This window comes from Trachemys scripta, unplaced genomic scaffold, assembly GCF_013100865.1.
Source record: "Trachemys scripta elegans isolate TJP31775 unplaced genomic scaffold, CAS_Tse_1.0 scaffold_26, whole genome shotgun sequence".
In the NCBI taxonomy this organism is placed as follows: Eukaryota; Metazoa; Chordata; order Testudines; family Emydidae; genus Trachemys; species Trachemys scripta.
This window is the reverse complement of record NW_023260511.1, coordinates 4,948,998-4,967,084: the sequence shown is the minus strand read 5'-3', so window position 1 is coordinate 4,967,084 and position 18,087 is coordinate 4,948,998. Positions and strand designations below refer to the sequence as shown.

The following is an 18,087-nucleotide window of genomic DNA, read 5'->3' as shown; positions in this document are numbered from 1 at the left end:
TAGGGTCAGCTCTGACTCAGGGCAGGTCTTCAATACCTGCCGGATCGGTGGCTAGTGATCGATCTATTGGGGATAGATTTATCATGTCTAGTGTAGACGTGATAAAAAAGATCACCAATGGCAATCCCCGTCGCCTCCCGAACGCCAGCTCCCGAGAGGCGTAAGCGGAGTCGACGGGGGAATGGCAGCGGTCGACTCGCCGCTGTCCTCACGTCCAGCTAAGTCGACCTAAGATACGCCGAGTTCAACTACGTTATTCACGTAGCTGAAGTTGCGTATCTTAGGTTGACCCCACCCACACCCCCAGTGTAGACCAGGTCTCAGAAAGGAGAGTTGGGACTGTGCTGAAAACTTCCCAGCTGAATCCCTCCACCACCCACAGTGACGTTATGTATGTAAGTTACCTGAGCACACAACACCAGCATCTTCTCCGTGGTTACAGTTATTCTCTCCCCAAGACTGAGCCCTGCAGTCAGAGAGGGCAACTTCTGTCCCTGTGCAGTTGACATTATCCAGCCAGATACGGTCTGACCCTCGCCCAAATCGAGCCCTTCCTGGGGCTGATAACGCCGTCCCACAGCCCAGCTGCCTGCATACGACTCCAGCATCCTGTAGGTCCCAGCCGTCATCACACACGGTTCCCCACTGACGGTTGCGAAGCACCTCGACTCTCCCAGCGCAGTGACTCCTGCTGTTCACCAGTCGGAGCTGAGCCACTTCTGAGATGCCAGCGTCTGCAAACACCCAAGGGAATAAACACTCAGGGAGGTTCCTGTGCATCTGATCTCTCGTGTCGCTGGGGAACGTAGCGCCTCCTGCAGACGAATCTGACCGGTCTCTACACACAGCAACTGCCTGTCGAGGGCTCCTCACCACTGACCAGGCTAATCACTTGGGCAATGTTGAAGTTTGTGCACTCCCCTCCCTGCCACCTCTCACCTAGTTAGGCTGTCACCTAGTTAGGCAGACTGGACGGCAGTCTGTCCTACTGCTCCCACTAGAGCACTTAAAAAGATCACCCCCCGCACTGGTGGCAGGAACCTCCTGATGAGCAGATTTACACCCTCACTCCTGGCGCTGGTATTCGCTCCAGTGGGATACTCTGCAGTGCTGCTGGGCAGATACTTACATAAGCATCTTGGTGATTGTGAGCTCAGCACAGTCACCCATGTCATTGGTGGTTGCCTTAGACTGACATCAGAATCGAATTTACATGTGTTGGCTCCATAGCTCTCCGAAAATGTCACCCAGAGTCCATCCCCCTTAGAACTGCCTGGAGCGCAGGGACGTCTGGCAGGAACCTGCTGCGCACCAGGCTGACAATGGTTCCGACCAGGGCAGAGGCAATGCACACTCCCTACAAGCAGATCATCCCCCTCCTGAAGCAAACACCTGCCCCTGCGGTTCCTCCAGACTTGCCACGACTGACTTGGCAACCTCGTTTTGTGGCAGCCATTGCTGCATTTGTGTCTAGTGCTGCCAGCCCAGTGCCAGTCACAGATGAATGAGGTTAATTAAGACTCTATTTGAGAGTTTTGGTTTAAGTGATCACTAGACCTGAAATCTCCTGCTGCGAAACAGTGTTTTTGCCCAGCCTGCTTCAGCACTGAGGTTTCCCCACTAAGAGCTGACAGTCACTAAGAACTGGGTGGACCTTCAACAGAGCGACCTGCAGAGGTCACAGTAGAGAGGCCGGGGGCAGCAGAAGGTGAGGGCGAGCGGAGGGATGAGTGGACGGCGGGGTAGCTGCCACCAGAGCAAGCACTCAGAGAGCAGATCAGCTACGAGCTTTCCTCCACGCCCCAAAGGTGGGAAGTGAACTCACACAGGTGCACCTCTGAATTCTGGGTCTTCGCTAACCAAAGACAACCACTGTGAGTGGTGTGCGGTGGAGGGAGAAGGGAGGGGGACCTTGAAGGAATTTTTGGTTGCTGGACTCGAGAACCTGAGGCAAAAGACACTGCCCAACATATTCTCGGGGCGGTGTTTTCCTCATGGTTTCATGTTTATAAATCCTGTTTCTGGTGTTTTCCAAGTTACTGATCGGGGGCTTCCCTCCTCTTATTAAAAAGTTTCTTTTCTTCACTGAGACTCTGTGCTTGCAAGAGGGGAAGCCTTCCATGGTAGAAGCACCCAAGGGATCGTGTATACTTCTGCCAGGTTAAAGGGTGGGTGCTCAAGCCGGATCTGTGTTATATTCCTGGAAAGGAACCCCTAGATATTGAACCCGGCCATGGTCGCTTCCGACGCCACTGGCAGAAGGGTTACATAGATATCCACTTGTGACATACACAAAAGAAGAAGACTCCCCACACTGACAGGCAGCCACTTCTGGGGTAGGACAGGACAGCTGAGAAACAGGACAGGGAAATATGTAGGCTGTGTAGTACAGGAAGTGAAGAAGAATTGCATCTCCTGTGTCTAGCTGTTGGGGAAGTTACAACTTCAGGACTAATTCCCTGAAATGCAAATCTGCCAGAACACAGTGCTTAGGAACCGGACTCTTGAGAAATTGGCCCTGGATTTGTAGTTTGAGTGAGCGGCTGCAGGCTCCGTTGACACCAAATCCAACCTGTGGAAGCTGCACTTACCCAGGTCCCCATTGTGCCGCAGAGGAGTCTGGCCCAGAGATAAGTAGACGCCAACTGGCAGAGGGCACAGGGATCACCAGACTTATACGGGGATCCCCTGGTTGAGATATATGCACAATATATATATGTGAGGTCTCTACCAAAAGCCAGCAGCCCACTGGTCACCCTAATGGGGGCAAGATGTTTGTATGGGACATAGCTGAAGAGAGATGTGAAATGTAGAATATGATGCTTCAGAAGTGTTGAAGTGAAGCTTTTCACCTGCACCATGGCAATCCCTTCTGTAGATCCAATCAGCACATACAACAAAGCCGTGGAGACAGGCTATATTCACTGTGTGGGCCCAGTGGGGGCCTGAGAATTTACAAAGACAAAGGACCCTCAGCACAAGTCTCTGAAGAGAGACCTCCTCTGGGACGAGACAATGGTCTGTACATACAAAGAAAGAGGAGAGGGGACAAGAGCTCCCTTTCACCCATGAGGCGGCTGACAGTGTTTGTCTCAGGAAAAGGAGATCGCAGCCAAGCTTGGAGGAAAACCCTGGAAGGACTGTGGGGTGAGTGTTGCTCTACAAGACAGAAAAGCATCTCGTTCAATGAGTCTAGAATCTAGTCAGTGTGGTATGATTTTATGGGCCATGGAACCATTTCTTTCCAACCCTTCTCCTTGCTACCCATCAAATAGCTACACTCTGTGAAGTCACTGATCCTTGCGGTGACTATGAAGGAATCTGGAGCCGTGTATTGATTGGGGCAGAGATGGGAGGTGGAGCTGGTCACCTTGGGACCGTGGTCCTTTGGGAGCAGCAGATCTGTGATTGCTGTGAATGCCTAGCGAGACAGGGACTGGGTGCTGCAGGAGGACGCTCGGAGGGCCGAGGGGTGAAGCATGCATATTGCCAACCTCTACATCAGTCACCCTTCTCCACAAGGCCTAGAGGGAATGGTTTGTGTGGCCTGTGGCCGAGGGAGTCGGGGAGCTGCCCCAGCGGGCACAGACAAGGCTTCCTCATGCTAGAGGCCCATGGCACTGCACTGGGGCATTAGAGCCTGCACAACTGCAAAACAAGAGCGCCCCCAACTGACACCCCCCTACCTGCAGTACAGGTCCTTAGCACCATGCTGGGGCACTGAGGTCAGCGCAGACTCAGACAGGAGAGCTGGGTCTGTGCTGAAAGCTTCCCAGCCTGATCAATGCATCACCCAGAGTGACATGATGGATGCAAGTTACCTGAGCACACAACACCGGCATCTTCTCCGTCGGTACAGTTATTCTCTCCCCAAGCCTGAACCCTGCAATCGGAGAGGGCAACTTCTGTTCCTGTGCAGTTGACGTTATCCAGCCAGATACGGTCTGACCCTCGCCCAAATCGAGCCCCTCCTGGGGCTGATAACGCCGTCCCACAGCCCAGCTGCCTGCACACGACTCCGGCATCCTGTAGGTCCCAGTTGTCATCACACACGGTTCCCCAACGATGGTTGTGAAGCACCTCGACCCTCCCAGCGCAGCGACTCGGGCTGTTTACCAGTCGGAGCTGAGCCACTTCTGAGATGCCAGCGTCTGCAAACATCCAAGGGAATAAACACTCAGTGAGTTTCCTGTGCAACTGATCTCTCTTGTCGCTGGCGAACGTAGCACCCCCCCGCCAACAGATCCGACTAGTCTCAGCAAACAGCCACTGCTCATCCGGGGCTCCCCGCCACTGACCAGGCTAATCAGGTGGCCAACGTTGAAGTTTCTCCACTCCCCTCCCAGCCAGCTCTCTCCTAGTTAGGCTGTCACGTAATTAGGCAGGATCCACTGCAGTCTGACGTACTGCTCCCACTAGAGCACTTAAAAAGATCACCCCTGCACTGCTGGCAGGAACCTCCTGGGGAACAGATTTACAGCCTGACTCCTGGCGCTGGTATTCGCTCCAGTGGGATACTCTGCAGTGGTGCAGGGCAAATGCTGGCATTAGAATCTTGGTGACTGGGAGCTGAACACAGTCACCTGTGTCATTAGTTGTTGCCTTAGCCTGACATCAGTATCGAATTTACATGTGTTGGCTCCATAGCTCCCAGAAAACGTCACCCAGAGTCCATCCCCCTTAGAACTGCCTGGAGCGCAGAGACGACTGGCAGGAACCTGCTGCGCACCAGGCTGACAATGGTTCCGACCAGGGCAGAGGCAATGCACACTCCCTACAAGCAGATCGGCCCCCTCCTGAAGCAAACACCTGCCCCAGCGGTTCCTGCTGACTTGCCACGACTGACTTGGCAACATCATTTTGTGGCAGCTATTACTGCACTCCTCTCTAGTGCTGCTAGTTCAGTACCAGTCTCAGATGAATGATGGCAGAGCTGGGCTGACAGCTGTGTCCTCACACAGGGGCAGCAATTCCTGGATAGAGAGACGGGCGTGCTGATGGATTTTCAGAAGCCCTAACTTGTATCTGTCCATTTACAACCTGGGACGCAGATCATGGATTAAGCTTAATGGGCCCCTGACTGGACTGAATAGAGGAATTGCTGCAATGCAGAAATGTGGCTTAGGGGGATCTTCTCAGTGTGCCTGTGGAGCAGCAATAAAGACAGTCACAAGTGGTGGAGGAGAGTCCTGTTAGAAGACTGGCTGAACAAGCTGGAGGTGAGCAAGGTGGGAATGAGCTCTCCCCTGACACCTAGTGACGAGCTGGGGAGGGGGAAAGGCTTCAGGACCAGACTGTATTTACAAGAACACACCCACTCTGCCTAGGTATCCAGCAGACAGAGCTGTGTTGGCTGGTTCTGGGTTACAATTCACTGTAGTACTTGAATGCAGGGGTAGTGAAATGTTGTTGTCCTGATTGTCTGAGTAAAGGGCAGCAGAACTGTGCTTAGCCTGCCCGGACTGAGGGGCTCACCCACAACTGAACTGAACTCACTAACCAGGGGACTCAGACACCAGAGACCTATCAAGAGTGAGAGGGGGTGGAGATGGGTGTTCCTTCTTAGGGGTGTGGACTCTGTGTAAGAGGTCTAGGCATGCTTTAATCTGCCCCTCAACACTCTTCGAAGATCGTCTTAATGAATGCTCCATTGGCAGTCTTTTTGGTTTAAGTCACTGGTCCCTAACCTTTCAGTGTGGCAGGCACCAGACGACTAGCCACCGAAATGCTACTGAGGAGCACGGGCGCCGGACAAGCAGCGCCGAAATGCTGCCAAGAAGCGGCAACAACAAGGACCGTCGCCGCTGAAATGCCGCCAAGAAGCATCATCATCAAGAGGCATCACTGCCGAAATGCCACCGAGAAGCAGCAGCATCAAGAATATGTTGGGCAGTGTCTTTTGCCTCAGGTTCTTGAGGCCAGCAACCAAAAATTCCTTTAAGGTCCCCCTCCCTTCTCCCTCCACCACACACAGCAGCATCAAGATATGTCGCCCTCTGAAATGCCACCGAGAAGCAGCGGCATTTCAGCGGTGTGGCTTATTGACATTGCTGCTTCTCGGTGGCTTTTCGGAGGCTGCTTGTCCAGCGGCCACACTCCTCGGCGGCGGGGCACTCCCTTGTCAGTAGGCAGGCGCACATAGATGCCCCGGCATGCGCCTTGGCACCCGCAGGCACCACTGGTTTAAGTGATCACTAGAGCTGAAATCACCTTCTGTGAGACAGTGTTTCTGTCCAGCCTGCTTCAGCACTGAGGTTTTCCCACTAAGAACTGACAGTCACTCAGAGCTGGGTGGAGGTTCAAGGGAGTGACCTGCAGAGGTTACAGTAGAGAGGCGAGGGCGAGCAGAGTGGTGAGTGGCTGACAGGACAGCTGCCACCAGAGCAAGCACTCAGACAGCAGAGCGAACCAGGTGCTCTCCTCCCTGCCCTCATGGTGGGAGCTGATCTCACACAGGTGCACCTCTGAACTCTGGGTCTTCACTAACCAAGGACAATCACTGTGAGTGGGGTGCAGTGGAGGGAGCAGGGAGGGGCACCATACACGAACTTTTAGTTGCTGGACTCAAGAACCTGAAGCAAAAGACACTGCCCAACATACTCTGGGGTAGGTGTTTTGCTCATGGTTTTATGTTTACAAAATCCAGTTTGTGGCATTTTCCCAAGTTAATGTAAGGGGCTTCCCTCCTTTCACTAAACATTTCAGAGTGGGAACCGTGTTAGTCTGTTTCAGCAAAAACAATGAGGAGTCCTTGTGGCATCTTAGAGAGTAAGAAATTTATTTGAGCATAAGCTTTCGTGGGCTAAAACCCACTTCATCACATGCATGCAGTGAAAAATACATAAGGCAGTATATATATTACAGCACATGAAAAGATGGGAGTTGCCTGACCAAGTGGTCGGTCAGTGCTAACAAGGCCAATTCAATCAAGTGGGAAGTGGCCAATTCCCAACAGTTGAGAAGAAGGTGTGAGTATCAACAGAGAGAAAATTACTTTTTGTAGTGACCCAGACACTCCCAGTTTTTATTCAGGCCTAATTTGTTGGTGTCCAGTTTGCAAATTAATTACAGTTCTGCAGTTTCTCATTGAAGTGTTTTTGAAATTTTTTTGTTAAAGAATGGCCATCTTTATGTCTGTTATTGAGTGTCCAGGGAGATTGAAGTGCTCTCCTACTGGTATTTGAATGTTACAATTCTTGATGTATGCTTTGTGTCCATTTATTCTTTTGCGTAGAGACTGTAGAGTTTGGATAATGTACATGACAGAGGGGCATTGCTGGGAATGGGTGATGTCCACGCTGATTGAATTGGTCTAGTTACCACTAACCCCCGATTTGGTAAGGCAACTCCCATCATTTCATGTGCTGTAATATACATACTGCCTACTGTATTTTTCACTGAATGCATCTGATGAACTGGGTTTTAGCCCACGAAAGCTTATGCCCAAATAAATTTCTTAGTCTCTAAGGTGCCACAAGGACTCCTCGTTGTTTTTCTTTTTATTAAAAAGTTTCTTTTCTGCATTGAGACTCTGTGCTTGCAAGAGGGGAAGCTTTGTCTCGTAGAAGCATCCAGGGGATGGTGTGTAATTGTCTGAGATTACTGGGTGGATGCTCAAGCTAGATCTGTGTTATATTGCTGGAAAGGAACCCCTACTTATTGAATCTGGCCCTGCTCACTTCTGATGCCACTGGCAGAAGGGTCACATAGATATTGACTTGTGACGTACACAAAAGAAGAAGACTCCCCCCACTGACATGGAGCCACTCTGGGGTAGGACAGGGCAGATGAGAAACAGGACAGTGAAATAGGTAGGCTGTGTAGAACAGGAAGTGAGGAAGAATTGCATCTCCTGTGTCCAGTTCTTGGGAAAGTTACAAGTTCAGGACTAATTCTGTGAAATGCAAATCGCCGGAACACAGTCATTAGGAACGAGAGTCTTGAGAAATAGTCCCTAGATTTTTAGTTTGAGTGAGTGGCTGCAGGCTCCATTGACACCAAATCCAACCAGTGGAAGCTGCAGTTCCCCAGGTCCCCATTGTGCCGCAGAGGAGTCTGGCCCAGAGATAAATAGATGCCAACTGGCAGAGGGCACAGGGATGCCTAGAGTTATACAGGAATCCCCTGGGTGAGATATATGCACAATAGCTCACCAAAGGTGGTATGTGAATTCTCTAACAAGAGCCAGCAGCTTACTGGTCGACCTAATGGGAGCAAAATATTTGTATGGGATATAGCTGAAGAGAGATATAAAATGTAGAATATCAGGCTCCAGAAGTGTTGAAGTGAAGCTTGCCACCTGCGCCATGATAATCCTTCGGCTGAGCCAATCAGCACATAGAACAATGCACAGCTATGGAGACAGGCTATATTCACTGTCTGGGCCCAGTGGGGGCCTGAGAATTTACAAAGTCAAAGGTCCCTCAGCACAAGTCTCCAAAGAGAGACCTCCTCTGGGAAGAGACAACGGCCTGTTCCTACAAAGAAAGAGGAGAGGGGATAACACCTCCCTTTCACCCAGGAGGCAGCTAATAGTGTTTGTCTCAGGAACAGGAGATCACAGCCAAGCCTGGAGTAAAACCCTGGAAGGACTGTGGGGTGAGCGTTGCTCTACCAGACAGAAAAGTATCTTGTTCAAGGACTCTAGGCTGTAGTCAGTGTGATATGATTTTATTGGCCATGGAACAATTTCTTTCCAACCCTTCTCCTTGCTACCCCTCAAATCTCGATACTCTGTGAAATCACTTGTCGTTGGTGTGACTATGAAGGAATCTAGAGCTGTGTGCTGATTGGGGCAGAGATGGGAGGTGAAGCTGGTCACCTTGGGACCCTGTTCCTTTGGGAGCAGCAAATCTGTGACTGCTGTGAATGCCCAGCGAGACAGGGACTGGGTGGTACAGGGAGACGCTCGGAGGGCTGAGGGGTGAGGTGTGCCTATTGCCAACCTGGAAAGAGGTCACCCCCCTCTCCAAGGCCTAGAGGGCACGGCTTGTGTGGCCTCTGGCCGATGGAGTTGCGGAGCTGCCCCCCAGCCGGCACAGACAAGGCTTCCACATGCTAGGGGACATGGCACTGCACTGGGGCATTAGGGCCAGAACAACTACAGAGAACGGTCCCTACTGAAACCTCTCTACTGCAGCACAGGCCCCCAAGCAACGCACTCGGGCACTGGGTCCGGCACTGGCATCAAGAGGAGAGTGTGAGTGTCCCCTACTGAGCCCTCACACCATTCCCTGCGGCACAGGCCCATAGAACCACACAAGGGAATTAGGGTCAGCACAGACTGAGAGGAGAGCGCTCCCTACTGGAGCCGTCATATTGCTCCCTGAAACACAGGCCCCAAACACAATGCTGCGGTCAGCTCTGGCTGTGAGGGGACAAGGCCCGCTAATGAGTTTCCTACCCTGTTCCCTGCAACGTGCATGGTGGTAGATGAAGGTTACCTGAACATACAACACCGGCATCTTGTCCGTGGGTACAGTTATTCTCTCCCCAAGGCCAAGCCCTGCAATCGGAGAGGGCAACTTCTGTCCCTGTGCAGTTGATGTCAGCCAGCCAGATACGGTCAGATCCTCGCCCAAAACGAGCCCCTCCTGGGGCTGATAACGCCGTCCCACAGCCCAGCTGCCTGCACACGACTCCGGCATCCTGTAAGTCCCAGCTGTCATCACACACGGTTCCCCAGAGCTGGTTGTGAAGCACCTCGACCCTCCCAGCGCAGCGACTCGGGCCGTTCACCAGTCGGAGCTGAGCCACTTCTGAGATGCCAGCATCTGCAAACACCCAAGGGAATAAACATTCAGGGAGGTTCCTGTGTGTTCGATCACTAGTGATGCTGTGGAGAAAACGGTTACCTATCTCTCGTAACTGTTTTTCTTTGAAATGTGTTGCTCATGACCATTCCAATAGGTGTGCACACACTTCATGCATGATCGTTGGAAGTTTTTTTTCCCCTAGCGGTACCTGTAGGGTGGGCTGTGGAGATCCCTGGAGTGGTGCCTTCATGACAGTGTATATCGCTCACTGCCGACCCGCCACCTTCTCAGTTCCTTCTTGCCGGAATATTCTGACAGAGGGGAGGCAGGTGGGATTTGGAATGGATATGAGCAACACATCTCACAGAACAATAGTTACGAGAGGTAAGTAACCATTTTTCTTCTTCAAGTGATTGCTCATGTGCATTCCAATAGGTGACTCCAAAGTAGTTTCCCTTGGGAGAGGGTTCAGAGTTCACCTGGTTGAGGAATGCAGGACTGCCCTGCCAAAGGCTGCATCGTCTCTTGCCTATTGGGTAATGGTGTAGTGTGACATGAAGGTGTGGATAGAGGACCACGTTGCTGCCTTGCATATTACCTGTATATGGACCTGCGCTAGGAATGCTGGGGACAACGCCTGAGCTCTCGTGGAGTGCACTGTAAGCGAAGGGGCTGGAATTTTAGCCAGGTCGTAGCAAGTCCTGATACAGGACGTGATCCATGATGAAATGTACAGGGACGAGATCGGAAGCCCCTTCATCCTTTCGGCAATTACACACTGTTAAGTCTAACATCTGTACCGGGCAAATTAGTTGAAACAATAGTTAAGAATAAAATTATCAGATACATAGAAAAACATAAACTGTTGAACAATAGTCAACATGGTTTCTGTAAAGGGAAATGGTGTCTTAGTAATCTATTAGAGTTCTTTGAAGGGGTCAACAAACATGTGAAAAGGGGGATCCAATGGACATAGTGTACTTAGATTTCCAGAAAGCCTTTGACAAGATTCCTCACCAAAGGCTCTTTCATAAATTAAGCTGTCATGGGATAAAAGGGAACGTCCTTTCATGGATTCAGAACTGGTTAAAAGACAGGGAACAAAGGGTAGGAATTAATGGTAAATTCTCAGAATGGAGAAGGGTAACTAGTGGTGTTCCCCAAGGGTCAGTCCTCGGACTGCGTTCAGATATGATCTCCTCATCTCAAAAAAGATATACTTGCACTAGAAAAGCTTCAGAGAAGGGCAACTAAAATGATTAGGGGTTTGGAATGGGTCCCATATGAGGAGAGATTAAAGAGCCTAGGACTCTTCAGCTTGGAAAAGAGGAGACTAAGGGGGGATATGATAGAGGTATATAAAATCATGAGTGATGTGGAGAAAGTGGATAAGGAAAAGTTATTTACTTATTCCCATAATACAAGAACTAGGGGTCACCAAATTAAATTAATAGGCAGCAGGTTTAAAACAAATACAAGGAAGTTCTTCTTCACGCAGCTCACAGTCTACTTGTGGAACTCCTTACCTGAGGAGGTTGTGAAGGCTAGGACTATAACAGCGTTTAAAAGAGAACTGGATAAATTCATGGTGGTGAAGTCCATTAATGGCTATTAGCCAGGATGGGTAAGGAACGGTGTCCCTAGCCTCTGTTTTTCAGAGGGTGGAGATGGATGGCAGGAGAGAGATCACTTGATCATTGCCTGTTAGGTTCACTCCCTCTGGGGCACCTGGCATTGGCCACTGTCGGTAGACAGGATACTGGGCTAGATGGACCTTTGGTCTGACCCAGTACAGCCGTTCTTATGTTCTTGCGATTTCAATAAAGAACTGTGGTGACTTACGAAACGGCTTTGTGCGGCCAATGTAGAACGCTAGGGCACGCCTCACATCCAATGAATGGAACATGTGTTCTCTGTTACTGGTATGTGGCTTAGGGAAGAACACAGGTAAAATATGTCCTGGTTCATATGAAACTGGGAGACTACCTTTGGCAGAAACGCAGGGTGAGATCGAAGCTGCACCTTGTCTTTATTTAAGGCCATATAGGAGGGCTCGGAAGTCAGCGCACTGAGCTGGGATACTCTTCTGGCCGAGGTTATGGCCATCAGAAAGGCCACCTTCCAGGAAAGGTAGGACAGAGGGCAGGTCGCCATGGGCTTGAAAGGGGTTCCCATGAGTGTGGACAGGACCAGGTTGAGGTCTATGTGGGGAAAGCCTACACCTCTGGGAAATCAAGTGTGTGATGTCTGGCCTGAAGAATCATTCTTGACTGTGAAACGAGCAGCTGAGGCAATCAGCTAGCTCGTTTTGTGCTCCCGGAAGGTGCGATGCCTCTAGGTGTCTCGAGTGAGCCATGCAAATGTCCCACAGCTCAAGGGCTTCCTAGCTCAGGGGAGAGGAACAAGCAGTACCCTGTTTGTTTATATAGAACATCGCTGCACCACAGACACACATGCGCTCTGAAGATGAGCCTGGAATGCTTGGCATACCAGACGAACCGCCCTCAGCTCCCTTACATTGATGTGCAGCAATCGTTCTGCATCGGACCATAGGCCTTGTGTTCTGATATTGCCCAGGTGCGCTCCCCAACCGAGTGCTGAGGGGTCCGTGACTAGCGATAGCGTAGGATGGGGTTGGACAAAGGGTACTCCTGCTGGAACCACCAGTGGAGAGACTCAAGAATGCAAGTGGGGAGGGTAACTATCCGGTCCAGTGGGTTCCTGCCCAGCCTGTGTACCCTCGCCAAACACACCTGGAGGGGGCGAAGGCATAACCTGGTGTGCTGGACCACGTATGTGCAGGCTGCCATATGCCCCAACAGTTTCATGCAATTTCTGGCCATGGTTGTGGGGAATCAGCGAAGGTTTTTGAGATTGTCCATGAGGTGCTTGGAAGCGCAGCTCGGGCAGGAACGTCCTGGCATGTGGAGTCCACGAGAGCTCCTATGAATTCTATTCTCTGCGTCGGGGCTAGTGTGGATTTGGGCACATTCAATATGAGGCCCAGCCTGAGGAAGGTGGCCCGAGCCAGAGACACATGCTCTGCCGCCTGTTCTTGCAACTCGGCCTTGATGAGACAGTTGTCCATGAACGGGAATACTTGCACCTGACGTTTGCAGAGTAAAGTTGCAAAGACCGCCACACACTTTGTGAATACCCGGGGGGCCACCAAGAGCCCAACCGGGAGCACCCTGACCTGGTAGTGCTGGCCGCTGAACACAAAACGAAGAAAACGTCTGTGGGCCGGGATAATGGAGATATGAAACTATGCATCTTTCAAGTCTAGGGTGGCACACCAGTCCCCTGGATCCAGGGAAGGAATGATGGAGACCAGAGAGACCATGTGAAACTTCACTTTCCTCATGAATGTGTTGAGGTCTCGCAGATCCAGGATAGGCCAGAGCCCACCCTTGGCCTTGGAGATGAGGAAATAGCGGGAATAGAACCCCTTGCCCCTGAACTCCTGAGGAACCACCTCCATTGCCCATAGAGCGAGGAGCAATTGCACCTCCTGCAAGCAGAGTTGTTTGTGAGGTCTGGTCTATACTACCCACCTGAATCGGCAGGTAGAAATCGACCTCGTCGGGACGCGACAATCGATCCCCGAATCGGCTCTCTAACTCCACCAGCGAAGGTGGTAGTAAGCGCCGCCGACAAACAGTGGCAGAAGTCGATTTTGCCGCCGTCCTCACAACGGGGTAAGTCGGCTGCAATACGTCGAATTCCGCTAAGCTATTCACGTAGCTGAATTTGCGTATCTTAAATCGACTCCCCGCTGTAGTGTAGATGTACCCTGAGAAGGGTCCCTGAAGAGGAACGGGGAAAGGCGGTGGGAGGGCAGGAGAGAACAGAATTGGATAGTATATCCCATCCGTACCATGCTCAGGACCCATTGATCTGACATGATCTTGCACCAAGAATGGAAGACGCAGGAGAATGGATTCACAAAGGGAGGGTAAGTATTCGAGTTTGATACTGATGCGCCATCCTCGGGCGCATCTTCAAAAGTTTGGCTTTGGGCCTGGGGGCTGTTTGGCCGAACTCCAGCCTTGGCCTGAGGAGGACTGTGGCGGGCGCCTCCTGTTATTCCTGCTCCATCTCCTGGACTAGTCTTGCCTCGGAGGCCCAGAATAGAAATGAGATGGGGACTGAGGCTTAAATGGCTTTCTTTGGGGTGCAGGGTGTGGATCCCCAAAGGCTTTAAAGTCACCTTTGAATCCTTAAAGTTCTGCAGGCGAGAATCTGTATTTTGGGCAAACAGGTCTGCACGGTCAAAGAGGAGGTCCTGGATCGTGTTCTGGACTTCAGGTGGTATCCCCAATACCTGTAGTCATGTAATAGTAGTGGCCATAGTCCAAGCTGTCGAGTCTGCTGCGTCTAACACAGCCTGGAGGGAGGTTCTCAAGACCACTTTGCCCTCCTCGAAGATCGCGCTAAACTCCTTGCACGAGTCTGCCAGGAGCAACTCCTGGAATTTTGCTAACGAGCTCCAGGAATTGAAAGCTGCTGAGTACCGCTTGCTGGTTGGCCACTCGAAGCTGGAGTCTGCCGGTCGAGTAGACCTTTTGGCCAAAAAATCCAGCTTCTTAATGTTCCGTGACTTTGGGGTGGGACCTGGCTGCACCTGTCACTCCTTATGATTTGCCACATCGACCACCAGAGTCCCTGGTTGGGGGTGGGTGAAAAGGTGTTCGTATCCTTTATGTGGCAAAAAATAGCTTCTCTCCACCCCTATAGTGGTGGGTGGTATTGAGTCTGGAATCTGCCACAGCACCCTAAGAGTGTTCTGGATCATTCTTATCAGGGGCAAGGCCACCCTAGAGTATGTCCACCATCGGGTCCAACTCCTCCGTGACCTCCTCTGCCTGGAGATTCAGGTTTAGGGACACCATCCTAAGAATGTCCTGGTGTCCCCTGGTGTCCATCGCCAAAGGGTGATGTTGGTGCCCACCACTGACTCATCCAGTGAGGAGGAGGAGGAGGCACATGGGACTGGGTCTTCTTGCCCTACTGGCTCTCTGGAGGCTGGGTCGGGTGCTTCTGTTCCCCCCGTGACTGGACGTGGCTGCAGTACAGCTGATGGCACTGGTTTGGGCGCTGTACCTGAGCATGATGGCCCAGAGTCCCTGTCTCATGCGGGGTCCTCAGGAGCCCTGGAGGTGTGGCGAGCCACCGATGTTTCTGGGGGTGTAGGGGGGTGGTCACCCCACTCCTGCCTGAAGGGGATAAAGCAGCCCTGGAGAGGGCTGCATCAGAGAAAGCTGGGCTGATTGGGAAAGCAGCCACAGCTGTGGTCAGCTTAATCAGGGCCCAGCTGGCCCTTATAAGAGGGCTGGGGCCAGAAGCAGAGGAGAGACACACTCTACCTAGGGTGAAGCAGCACTGGGGAAGGGCAGAGGGAGCTGGGGAGTTCCATTCCAGCCAAGTCCCGGGCTACAGGCCAAGCTAAAGGCCCACAAAAAGGTACTGGAGCTGCAGAGGGATAGCCCAGATAAAGGCAGAGGCAGCAGGTCTAACCCCCCCTTGCCGATGATGAGTGGTTTACAGACTGCAGTCTGCCCCAGTATAGCGGGGACTAGATGATGACTGGCAGTAGCCACTGAGTCAAGGTGGGGATAGGGGTTTGGGGGTTCCCCTGAAAGGGAGACCCAGAGTGAGGGGCCACTGCAGTGGACAGAACCCCTGGGCAAAGGGCACAGGGGTCCGGGAGGGACACGGGGGCCAGAGGCAGGTGAGACCTTAGCTGGCAGAGGGTGCTCCGGAGCTGGAAAAGAGCTAATTCCCTGGACAACCAGCAGGACATGCTGCACCGGTGAGACATCACCCCGCCACAGGGAGGAAATGGGGTGCAGACGCCATCAATGATGCCCTGGAGCTCTGACCCTGAGTCTGATGATAGGTCAAAGGAGTGCAAAAGGGCCATTGTACTGGGCCCTGACATTGGAGGGGCCAGGAGACCACCAGTACCTATGAGTCCACAGCTCTGCGGTACGGGACCAGTGCCAGGAATGGGAGCGATACTGACTGCTTCGACAGACAGAAGACTCAGCGTCTGACTCAGATGAGTACTCTGTGTCTGACCACAGGAGGGCGGAGCCCGACAGTGCCGGGGAGCGGTACCGCGGTGATGGTGAGCGGTGCCGTGACATCATGGGCTTGCCGTAATGAAGAACCGGGGTGGAGCCACCACCAGTGCCACAAAGGGTGCCGGACCCATATGCGGAGCTCCCAAAGATGCTGCAACCGGTGCCGTCATCGGTGCCATTTACGGTGCCTGAGCTTACGGTGCCAGAGCTCACACCTGCGAAGCCGGGGACTGCGCCATCATGGCAATAAGGTCCCGCGCTGCCTAGTAGGTGTCAGGCGTGGAGGGGAGTTCGAGCTCTTCCTCCAAGTCCTCCCGAGTCAGGGAGTCCACCAGCACCGGATTCGATGGGCTTCCAGTTGGGGCCAGAGTCAACAGTGCCGGGTGTTGAGGTCCAGACCCTGGGTGTCCTCCTGCATGACTCACCCTGCTGGAATCCTCTTGTGGCTTCTTGATGGGGGAACGACCCATGTCCGCGTTCTCTTTCTTATGCAGTACAGGGGACTGTGAGCAGTGCCGCCTGGTAGCACTGGCCTTACGAACAGGTGCTGGTGCTCCTTGGAGGAGTCCTTTCTTGGAGCCGGGATATCCCGCACCGACGCCATTTCCGGTGCCGGCTGGATGGCATGACTCCATCAGGAGGAGCTTTCAATGATAGTCCCGCTCTCTCTTAGTCCTGGGTCTGAAGCTCCTGCAAATTGGACACTTGCCTGTCTGATACTGTCTAGGCACTTGAGACAAGGAGCGTGTGAATAGCCTGTGGGCATAGATTTCGCACACCTCTCATACGCCTTAAACTCCTGTGACCGAGGCACCAAAATCCCTCCCAGAGCCTCAGATGCCTGGGGAAACTGGGGTTGGGGGAAAGCCCCCCAAAGTAAACCCAACTTACTAAAAAACTACTATATAATGTGACAGACCCAGACCAGTGGGGTACAGGAGTCTGGTAGAGGGCAAATATACTGGTCACTGGATGAGTAGTTTTCTGTTCCCTGAGTGACCAGAGAAGGGGCTGCACTAGAGTAATCAGGAACCTGCTAGAACCAGTTAAGGCAGGCAGGCTAATTAGGACACCTGGAGCCAATTAAGAAGAAGCTGCTAGAATCAATTAAGGCAGGCTAATCAGGGCACCTGGGTTTTAAAAGGAGCTCACTTCAGTTTGTGGTGCGAGTGTGAGGAGCTGGGAGCAGGAGGCGCAAGGAGCTGAGAGTGAGAGGGTGTGCTGCTGGAGGACTGAGGAGGACAAGCGTTATCAGACACCAGGAGGAAGGTCCTGTGGTGAGACTAAGCAAGGTGTTTGGAGGAGGTCATGGGGAAGTAGCCCAGGGAGTTGTAGCTGTCATGCAGCTGTTACAGGAGGCACTATAGACAGCCGCAGTCCACAGGGCCCTGGGCTGGAACCCGGAGTAGAGGGCGGGCCAGATCTGGGGTAACGACAGCAGTGCAGGCCCAGCAGTATCACGGTTGGAGGTACCAGGAAGACAAAACCCCATGGTCCCAATTGTATGACCTCATCTATCTCGCACGAAAGTGGTTGCAAACAGAGTCCTGGAGTCCAGAGGAGATACTAGCGGTTCTGTTCATCGACCGATACATGAGGGGACTACCACCAGACCTTCATGCCTGGGTAAGCCAGAACGAACCCTCCACCTATGACGAGGTTGTCACCCTGGTAGAGAGGCGAAGGACAGCGAGGGAGCTGACCTGACCAGTTAAGGAAGAGGCACCCTGGGTTAAACTAGCAGCACCAAGTCCTAAAGTTCGGGTGACTGGGCCACCAGGAGGGCCCAGGTGGAAAAAGAGAGAGGCTGAAGGCCCATCAGAGGCCACAAAGAGTCGGAGCACTGAGGGAGAAGAAGATCGAGATGTTAGAGTGCCCAAACCAAGAGACCGGGGAACGCCTAGGGCTCCATACAGATGTTATGCCTGCGGGGAGTGGGGACACATAGCTGCACAGTGTCCCAATGCTGAGGAGCCTATGCAGTGTAACCTGGGGAACTGGGCAGATCCATGCTCCCTAATCCACCTTGTGGGCGTCTCACTAACCCCACATATGTATACCAGACCAGTGAAACTAAATGGGGTAGGGACCACAGCACTGGTTGATTCAGGGAGTGCTATCACGATTATCTCAGGGAAGCTCGTGAAGCGTAGTCAGCTGCTGCAGGCTAAACGTACGGGGATAACATGTGTCCATGGGACAGTTAGTTACTACCCCACCATCCCAGTAAAAATCGAGATCCAAGG

The 18,087-nt window shown here is 52.4% G+C and overlaps 1 protein-coding gene across 34 annotated transcripts in view; it reads right to left on the bottom strand.

Moving 5' to 3' along the window:
* Positions 1 to 18,087, bottom strand: part of LOC117870330 (deleted in malignant brain tumors 1 protein-like) — a 293,761-nt gene that overhangs the window by 230,897 nt on the left and 44,777 nt on the right. For 22 of the 34 annotated variants that reach the window (XR_004643956.1, XR_004643955.1, XM_034757453.1 and 19 more), the window contains 3 exons: positions 9,444 to 9,773; positions 3,822 to 4,151; positions 405 to 734 (listed from right to left, as the gene is read on the bottom strand). The exons of 2 other annotated variants lie outside the window; for them this stretch is intronic. Coding sequence is in view for 30 of the 32 variants with exons in the window: in XM_034757453.1 (XP_034613344.1) it covers positions 405 to 734; positions 3,822 to 4,151; positions 9,444 to 9,773 (990 nt within the window). In the remaining 2 variants the exon portion in view is untranslated. The remainder of the gene's footprint in view (positions 1 to 404; positions 735 to 3,821; positions 4,152 to 9,443; positions 9,774 to 18,087) is intronic. 10 more of the 34 variants (XM_034757464.1, XM_034757438.1, XM_034757454.1 and 7 more) reach the window with 4 other exon arrangements.